Below are 10,397 nucleotides of genomic sequence, written 5' to 3'. Positions count from 1 at the left end.
CTCAATACACCCTTGTGGTGGGACCCCTCCCCGGACCCTCGCTCAGCGGGGACGCGTAATGCGACCGGGCAAACAACTAATAGCAACAGCAACAGTAGACAACAGAATTACAACAACAATGAAGAGTACATACCCTCTTACCCTTTTTCCCCAATTTAAAACACTTTCTGTAAACAACTCATAGCAACAGCAACAGTAGACAACAGTATTACAGCAATACTGAAGAGTAAATACCCTCTTTCCCTTTTGCCCCAATTTAAAACACTTTCTATAAACAAACAACAGCAACAATAAATAACAGTATTACAGCAACAGTAAAGAGTAAATACGAAACAACCGAAGAGACCATGAGATTGAGAAAGAAGCTACAAAAGTTCTTTGCATTATTCTGTTGAATATGTATTACAAGAATTGAATAAATGAATAGAGAAACAAAAAAAAGGAAGTGGTGTTAGAGCATTCCTTTATTCCATGGACAACATTTACAAATGCCAAAACCTTCCACACATTTGGGAAGGTGAGCAATGAATCAATGTGAGTGTGAGAAAATAGTACATAAAATTTGAATCAATTTTTTATACAATATCTTGTTTGTTTGTTTTCCTGTCATTATTTCTTTACATCATATCAGATGAATACCTTCCTTCAACCCCACTTCTACCAACACAACCATGGACCTCTGTTATCTTCATAACAGCTGCCTGATTCTTGCTGTGTTGCTTTGCTTGGTGTTGCGACCAGTACGCGTGAGCCGCCAGGACTCTGTCCAACAGCTCCTGCGGCACTGGCTCGCCCCTTCGCTGCTGCGGTGCTATCTTAGCCGTGTGCACCAGCGTCTTCCATTTATCCTGCACCCAAATTAGTTTGTCGTGTCATAATCGTGTTATGTGATCTATATGTTCTGTAAAAGGTTGTATATACATATGACTGACCTTCAAGTCGACATATGTTCGATGGTCTGCATTTTCGAAAGATCGCAACTTGACATCACGCCATCTGAAAAACGAGAAAAATCTGAGTCTAAAGCTATAGATGAAGATGTCGGTCAGTGATTGGAGCATATTATGACATTGTACCTTCCAGTTCCGAGTTCTTCAACTGCCTCGACTAGTGCTTCTACTTCTGTCACAGAAAATGGTCTCCTGGTTCGACGCTGTACAAGTTCAGATCGCCTAGCTTTCTGGTTTACAGGAACCACAGCGAGTGCCTCAACGCTCACTGGTGGAACTGCAACTAGAGCTCTGGAATCTGAGAATGTTTTGTCGGTTAATTTGTCAGTAGGTGAGGGAAGTAGTTCGTTATTGCTATCGACAGTATTGACTGAGGTAGTCAGTGTAGGAGGATCAGGTAAGGCCTCAGAAATTCCTGAGTTTAAAACAGGAGCAGCTGCAGACCTGAATGCCAAGCAAGAAACATTCATTATCAAACAAGTCCTAACTGAATATCTGAATAAAAATGACCGAGAGAGATGAAAATCGAGAAACAATCAACTTAAAATTTCAAAATTTAATTACCTCAACAGAAGTTGAGACGTGTCACATGATAATGGAAGCGGAGGATCTTCAGTGCAAACAGGTGGAGGGGGTTGGACACTACAGGGTTCCAATGTGAAACCCAGTGTGTCAAGATTCTCTTCGGAAGTGATACCGGTCTGTGATAAGGTTCTGTTGTCATCCCTAACTTTCTTCCCATGAAGAAGAACGCCGACACGTAATCCACCTCCAAGTATGGCTGTTACAGTATCCATAACTGTCCTCTGCAGCGAGTCATGTACCACCAAAGTACAAAAAATCAATATAAATAGAAAACTGCTATGCTCAGCAACTCCTTTCGAAAATAAAAACAACATCAATGTTTCAATTCCAATGAACTAACAAGAAATTTACAGTATGCATTTAACACGCTCAAGCATATAACACGAAATATACCAAGAAAGCATTGAAATTTGAAAGACAATAAAAATAACGATATGCAATCCAATACGAGTTGCCCTTAAATTAAATATATGTACCATTAAAGAAGTAGAATATTCATCTATACCTTCAACGAACCAACGGTTGCGTTTTCAGGAACCTCAATGAAAAGTTCAGGTATCCTGAAGGACTTTATGCTGAACTTCACTGTACAAAAGAGTAAAGCACATGTGAGAACAATCACATTACGTAATGAAACCAAAGCGCATCAATTATTACGCATGCATTCACACAGATTGTTAAGGTCCTAATACCATGAGAATCCTTGGAATGAGAAGAAGGCTGACGACCAATCATTGAAGAGGATGCCGCATTTTCTGTAAACAAAGACTCCAACTATTTAGCAACGTCACCCAAAACGTGGCACTTAAGAAAACATATGCGTAATCAAAGGACCCCACATATGCGTAATCAAAGGACCCCGGTATAATAACACACCTGAGACATTTTTGTCTACATTCATTCCTTTTAGAGGTGAGTTGCAAACACTCTCACTGCTAAACCCTCCATCAGATGTCACAGCTAAGCTATGGTCAGAGAATTTTCTCCTTTTATAAAGATTGTCATGTTGGTATCTTTCACGACCGTAACAAATTTTCCTTTTTCGGTAAAAAGGCTTCACTCCACCTTCTAAATAAGCTGTCAAAGATAGCATCATAATTACATTAACAAATATGAATAGGCATGCTATAGCAGTAATAAAAAAAACATAATATAAATACACATACTTACCAACTTTAGAAAGGTCACAGTCCTTCAATTTTGGTGCTACTTTCCAATATTTAGATGTCAATAATTTCCTTAATCGCCGTTCCCCGATTCGGGACGGATGCCTAAATGTCCTTGGCTTTGTGCCAGGTTTATTACACCTAGATAAGTTTTCGTCATCATCTCTAATACCTAATTTACTATCGTTTCTAAGCCTTAAAATAGAGGCGTTAGAAACTGGGTCCCTGCACGATGGCAATTTGACATTACTGTCTGAATTGATCGATGCAGGGAATTTCATACATAAGTCAATGGAGTCCTTTAAACTGGACGTCTTATCGTTAGACAAACCTCCAGTCCCCGTACCATCAACCCCTAACTGCTTGTTGAATCCATTCTCCATACAACCATCTCTATATTCCCCAGAAATAGGAGAAACACCCTCTACTTTACAATTAAAACTGCCACCAGAAGTCTTGCTTTTGGAAATTGTAGACTTCACATCGCTACTAACTTTCTCCGAGGAATCAGAGTTTGTAATTGCTGAGGAGTGCTCAAGAATGGAATCACTCTCAGCTTGTGGAGATTTCTTTAGAATGCACTTCCGATCGCCATCTGAAGATGCAATTGCAGGAGCAAAAACACTTTCCTCACAGCTTCCCTGATCAAGGCACTCTGTTTTTAGCAATCTATTTTCATCTTCTTCCATTTTAACAACATCATCGCCAATTGCACGCTGATCATTTGTTTCCGATGCATTGCTAGAAGCAGAAGAACTTTCACTCTCCTGTAGCAGTTTACCAGCTAAAGAAGCGAGTAATTCAAAAGCACATATTTGACTGTCTTCAACTTTCTTGTTCTGCAGGCCCCTCTGTTGGAATCATTAACCAATAGAACTACGGTTAGAAAAATGTTCAGCACCAAAAATGGATTAGGTAAAATTGATCTGGATACTCACTCTTGCAGATCTAGGAGCCCGAGGAACATAAGGAACGTGGAAGCCATTAAATCCATAGTCTTGCCTCTTCTTCAGCACCATATCTTTAAGCATAGTACACTGCCCACATTTCTTCACTGTCATATCCACAAGAGAGCATAAATAAATCAGCCATCTGAAACTAAAATTGAACTGTTTCACTAAAAATGCATTCTATGAGAGAGTGAAAATGTCATTAATCTAAGGACAAAAAATGGCTTTTTCTCTTCAGAAATTAAAGGAGTGCCCAGCCAAATAAATTTACATTGCCCACCAAAAACAGAGATCCATATATTATTGCTCCGTAAAAAGCAGAGCATATCTAGAAAAAACACAGACAGCAATCTAATAGGAGATATCACGACTAGATTTATAAGGAAAAGAAGGATGTCTAAATACTAATTTCTTCTGAGAATTGTTACAAGAAAAGACATCAGCATCAATTCATCAAGGAGAAGAAGAAAAAGATCTCAAATTTTCCTCTGGACTCATCATATCATGCACGGGATCCCAAAATCCCCAAACAGAAATCAATCAAGTAATAGGTTCAAATACGTGAATGATCCAACTCAAAACATCCAATGAAAATCTGGTTAAGGACGAATTACAAATCAAGAGGCTGATTCAAAACCCAGGAGCTAGAAATGGAAACGCATTGAATTCCAGTAAATCCAAGGAGTTTAAGCCTCCTAACATGTAATTCAAATCAAAACTGCTATCCTTTTCAAAAATTACCAAAAAGTAGAATCATCATGTTCATTCTTTAGAAAATTCAAACAAACCTTAAACCCCAACTCTCCCAAAATAAAACATGAAAAGATCAAAATGATAACCATGATCTCTAATTTAAGATAATTCCAATTCCAATTCCAATTCCCACTCAAACACAAATTTCCATCAAACACACTTCCACCATCAGATCCCGATCACAATTCCCAATTCAGCAAACAAATCATCCAAATCATCCAAATCATCACAATTCGTAACGCGTGATGGATCTCAACTTGCTTTCCGATAACTCCCATAAACAAACAAAAAAAGAAAAATCACCAACAAGGAAAGAAAACAAACTCACCTGAAAAAACAGAAGCTTGGGTTGAAATCTACAAAAGGAAATATGTATAGAATTACAAATGGAAATGAAATTCCCTGAGAATTGCACAAACTGGTCACCAAGAGAGATCAAGATCGGAGAATTCAATGAAAACCAATAGCCAAAAGATAAAAATGAAATCAGAAAACAGAAGAAAAACAATTGTTTTCAAATCAATACAATTCAATTGTAATTCTCATTTTTTTTTTTTTGGTTTTTGTAATTTTTTTTTCCTTTCTCTCTCACTCTATCTATCTGTGTTATGAAAATGATCTATGAAAATAAAATTTATATAGAGAGGACATTAAAAAGAAGAGCACAAAAACCTCTCCTTCTCTCTCTAAAAAACAGTGGCTTAAACCTCCCTTATATCCTTTTTTAAAGTTTTGACCACAAAACCGGTTCAGCCAGTAAAAGGGCATTAATGTCCGGGCAATAGCAGGTCACCATAAACCCCTCTGCTTCTCTCTTATTTGTGAATTGTTCAAGGTGATATGGGTTTTTGACACGTGGAGGCTTCCAAAATTGTACCAAACCCATGTCAGATTTCTTAAATTTTTGGGATAAAATAAATTTAGACAAGAAAATTCGGAATGTGTTATCCAGTGTGGGTGCTTTCACCTTCACCACTGATCACGTGGCATTCTGTTGCTTTTCTATTGGCTCACTGTTGTGGGGCCCAACTTGTGATCCGTGCTTTTAAGTTTGTGGTTATTGTGCTACCTCATCTCCTTGTTCATCATCCTTAGTTCAAGACCTCTCCCTCTAATAGATAAACATAAATCCATGGAATATTCTAACTTTAATCAACTTATGCTCAATTTTATTACTTCATAATACATTTCTACTTTTTCACTGAAATTAAGAATAACTTACAAATTTATTACACGTTCCAATTTTAAAGTTCATCGAGTTGCTTTATCTAATTTTTTTTGTCTTGACCAAACTTTCTATGATTTTTTCGAAATAGAACATTGGCCAGTAGACACTAAAACCGAGGTACCTAGGATGATAGTGTTTTGGAAACAGAAGTCCTAAAGGTCTAGAAGTCGGTCAATCAAAGTCGAGTCAAAGGTTAAGACTCCTGTTTGAGTCCGAATTGGGTTTCAAATATGCATGAGATGCGTAATATTCGTGTGAGTAAGGATTCACGGTCCCTAAAATCTAAGTTACGTATTCTATAAGAATGAAACAACGATCAAGTCGTAAAGAATTTGCAATCAATAGAAATGCAAGTCACTTGAAAAGTATGAAATGCCTAGTAAATTTCACCAAGTTAGTGTGTATATGAGCACTGATTAAATCATCTTATATGTTATTGTCAAGTTTATTAGTATTGTCGGGTTAGCTCGACCATCTTAATGGAGTCCATTTTTCCTTCTGATAAGGCCGAAGGGCCAACGGTCTCGAGATGAGGGATCGTCGACCCTCCTATTTGGACCGATGGACTCCATTATTTAGGGCCTCCTTATCGAGATCCCAATTTTTTAGATCTTGGACCCCACCCTTTTTAGGGATTCACACCTTCATAGATAGAAAGAAAAAAACAAAGAAAGAAAGATCTAATGAGAGAAGAAAATGAAGTTTTAGAGAGAGAAAGTCTTAGAAAATTATAGAGAGAGAAATTTCATAACTCTCTAAAGGGAATTTCATTCCAACTCGAGGCGTGAAACGTCGGAAATCTACCGAATTCCATCCAAAGAATCGGCACATGCCAAGAGTAACGCAACGAAGGGCATAAAATTCCCCAGCCCTTGTTTGTTTATTTAATTTACGTAGTTGCAAAATTAAATTGAGATATTAACTATGCTTTAAAATATTTTAGAGTAAATTAAAAAAAAAACTTGTGGTTTCACTGATTTGCAGATCAATGATATTGTTTTTTTTTGGCAAATCAAGGACTGTGTTTAACAATATTATCAATCCGCGGAAATAAATTAAATATTGTTACACTTGATGATGTGGAGAAGGACAAATCGATTATGAGAATCAAAGCAAAGAATAAATATTAACAAGGATAGTGAAACTAAAAATCGTAAATTTTATATTAAAATTGTGAAAAGCATTAAAGCGAAATACAACTAAATCTAACACAGAAATAATACAAACTAGTTAACAAGATAAAAGGGAAGAAGAATCAACCTTAGAACTAGCTAACCGGACTCAAAGTCGTCGCTTCAAATTCAGAGGTGGAACTTTTGAGCTTAGGAAAAAGGGATGGAACTGTAACTTTGTCAAGATGATGGAGGAACTTTGCTACAACAAGCTCTCAATTTGTAAGGTGCTTTTATTGCATAAAAACTAAATATCTAATTGGGTGCCAAGCACCCTTTATACAAAAATTAAGCTCGGGACATAATCATAAATTACATTTGTCTTTCAATTGTTCACATAACAATGCTAAATCAATCGATCATTTCAGAGTTTGTAGAATGCTTTGATTCTCATAATTGATTATTGTGTGGGTTGGTTACAAACTTTGAAATGATCGATTTGCAATCTAGATCAGTATACTTGTTAATATTTATTCTCTACCACTACAAATCTGAATGCTGCTCAAATCGAAAGTGAAGAGGTTAAGGATAGTGAATGTGTATAGTAGAAGTGCAATAGATGGAGATTTAAAGCAAGAATTTCAAAACGAAGTTGTTCTTCGATGCACAAACAATTAAGGGGTTTATCCTTTTCAAAGTTTTTTGGGTCGTTGTGTGCCTTCAAGGTATGAAATGTCTATTGATGCATAGAGAATAGATCCGAGCTAATTACACTTGAGCATGCTCTCTATTCAACTAAGGGATAATTGTACCCCATCGTTAATCAAGTATTAATTTGGTTAAGTCCAGGTATCGAATCCACATGATTTATACCCATAAGAGCATCTCCAACAACCTCTTAAGTTGGCTCTTAAGTCAAAATTTGAGAAGGAAGAATAAAAAATCAGCTCCAACAGCCTCTTAGTGGCTCCTCAAAACACTAAGAGGTTCTTCATCCTTTCTATTAATAGAGAGCCTCTCTCCACCTTTTAGTGTCTCTTAACTTCATTTTTTATTAATAATTTATTATTAATGAATCTCTCTCTTTACACTATTGGTAAATATAATAATAAATAATAATCTTAATAATAATAAGGAGTGATATAAGGAGTATTGTTGGAGATGATATATCTTACTCACTCTTAAATCACTAAGAGTCAATTATTTATATTATTTTTAGAGAGTGCACTAAGAGTCTCTTGGAGATGCTCTAAGTATTAAACTACTCGATTGACAACGTTATATAGGTGATGAATACTTTCGGTTGGGTTTGTTTAACAACTATGAACTACTCCTAAGCTATATGTGAGACAGTTTTTAGCGTACAAGCTCTTATGTGATGATACAGATTGCGTTAAGTTACAACACATAATAAACAATATTTCAGATTATACACAAGTAACAATTTACTCTTGCAAAGACGATTATATATTAATCGACCAACTCCGTTAAGTACTTAGATCATGATTCCCTCTTAAGGCGGTACTAATTCTAATAGTAAAAAACTAGTGCATGTAAGTGTCATGGCTTGTCAATTCCTACAGTTTCTAGATTGTCAATCCCGGTGAGACAATACTTATATGAATCCTAATGGATTTTAGAGTTTGTAATCAACCTACACAATAATCAATTATGAGAATCAAAGCAAAGAATAAATATTAACAAGTATAGTGAAACTAAAAATCGTAAATTTTATATTAAAACTGTGAAAGCCGTTAAAGCAAAATACAACTGAATCTAGCACATAGAAAGAGTACAAATAGTTAACAAGATAAAAAGGAAGAAGAATCAGTCTTAGAACTAGCTAACCGGACTCAAAGTCGTCACTTCGGATTCAGAGGTGGAACTTTTGAGCTTAGGAAAAAAGGATGGAACCGTAACTTTGTCAAGATGATGGAGGAAGTTTGCTACAACAAGCTCTCAATGTGTAAGGTGCTTTTATTGCATGAAAACTAAATATCTAATTGGGTGCCAAGCACCCCTTTATATAAAAATTAAGCTCGGGGCATAATCATAAATTACATTTGTCTTTCAATTGTTCACATAACAATGCTAAATTTGGGGTCACACGCCATGTTGACTTGTATTTTTGGGTGACCAAGACGGAATCCTATGACTCACACGCTGTTTGGAGCTGTTTTTGCCTGTGTCAATGCATTCCACACGTTGTGTGGGACACTCACACTCTATGTGCGATGTTTGTGGACACTCACACGCTAGGAGATTCCTCGAAAACCTTGGGGATCTTAACCGACGGGGGTGGTGAATCACCGAATTATTTAGAGGTGGGGGAGATTTTAGCTCCGATAGTTAAATTTGGATGGGCATGGGGATTACTACCCTCAAACCATGGGGATCCCCGCCGTGCACCCTAAAAAAACCTCACGGGGCTCCCCGAAATTATATAATTAAAATTATATATATATATATATATATATAATACAAAACTAGGAATATTTAAATAAATTAAATAAAATAGAATATTTAACAACCATAATCAAACTATATGCAATATTAATTAATACAGTTAATAATAATTTAGGTCTTAGTAGGGTTTTAGTTATTCTATAGTTATATTATTGCCTTAGTTATTTGTTTTAGGGTTAATTATAAATAACTAACCTGTGGTTTGGCCGATTTGCGATGTGGTACCTGTGATATTTTTTTTTTACAAACACCTCCCTGTGGTTGTCACCGTTAGCAAAATCAAGGTAAATGGATGGATTCTGTTAAGTTGCTGATGTGGCATAGGGGTATTTTAGGAAAAACGATTTTTTATTTATTATTTGATTTTTCTTTCTCTCTCCCCTTATTCTCTCTCTCCTTCTTCCTCCATTTTTGTTCCTGCGTACTTCGTTTTCTTCCTCTTCCTTGTTCTTCTTCATCCTTCTTCTTTCTTCCTTTTCTTCTCCATTCTTCATCTTCCTCCTTCTTCCTTTATTCTCCTTCTTATCTTTTTCTTTTTTTTTTCTTGAAAATTCCAGAATTAATTAAGCTGGAATTTTCCAGCATTAATGTTGGAAAATTCCAGAAGCTGGAATTTTCCAGCCTTAATGCTGGAAAAATTCCAGCGTTAAATGCTGGAATTCCCAGCATTGTGCTGGAAAATTCCAGCACTAACGTTGGAATTTTTCAGCTTTATGCTGGGAATTCCAACATTAGTTGTAAGAAAATGATAAAGAGAAAAAAAAATAAAGGAAGAAAAGAAAAGAGGAGAAAAAGAATGGAAGAAGAAGGAGGAGAAAAAGAAAGGAAGAAGAAGGAAGAAGGAGGAAGAAGAAGAGATGGAGAAGAAGAAGAAGGATGAGGAGAGAGAGTGTAGAAAGTCAACTAAAAATGGTCAAAATGGTCATAAATTTCATATTCTAAAATTACCCCTCTGATTTAACAGAGTTAAAAATTTTGCCTTGATTTTGCTAACGGTGACAACCACAGGGAGGTGTTTGCAAAAAAAAAATACTACAGGTACCACATCGCAAATCGGCCAAACCACAGGGTAGTTATTTGTAATTAACCCTTTGTTTTATCCTTTACTTTCCTACTATTAATATAAAATAAGTCCAAATCATACATAAAAAAAATGGAAAAAATAATATGAATATTGTCAAATTAAT

General features: G+C 36.0%; 1 protein-coding gene across 2 annotated transcripts; it reads right to left on the bottom strand.

The window, feature by feature from the left end:
* Positions 1-353: 353 nt before the first annotated feature.
* Positions 354-5,096, bottom strand: LOC136226072 (telomere repeat-binding protein 3). 2 transcript variants are annotated; one of them, XM_066014364.1, is made up of 10 exons: positions 4,733-5,096; positions 3,640-3,799; positions 2,706-3,552; positions 2,412-2,612; positions 2,228-2,290; positions 2,041-2,120; positions 1,515-1,756; positions 1,077-1,394; positions 933-996; positions 354-848 (listed from the first exon to the last, which is right to left on the bottom strand). In XM_066014364.1, exons 2-10 carry the CDS (start codon positions 3,760-3,762, stop codon positions 618-620), a joined length of 2,169 nt encoding a protein of 722 aa, XP_065870436.1. In that variant the 5' UTR covers positions 3,763-3,799; positions 4,733-5,096; the 3' UTR covers positions 354-617. The 2 variants fall into 2 exon arrangements, with proteins under 2 accessions (XP_065870436.1, XP_065870437.1); XM_066014365.1 differs by having other exon boundaries at positions 3,640-3,755.
* Between the last annotated feature and the right edge of the window lie 5,301 nt (positions 5,097-10,397).

This window comes from Euphorbia lathyris, chromosome 4 (assembly GCF_963576675.1).
Source record: "Euphorbia lathyris chromosome 4, ddEupLath1.1, whole genome shotgun sequence".
Lineage (NCBI taxonomy): Eukaryota > Viridiplantae > Streptophyta > Magnoliopsida > Malpighiales > Euphorbiaceae > Euphorbia > Euphorbia lathyris.
This window is presented reverse-complemented; position numbering and strand designations above follow the sequence as displayed.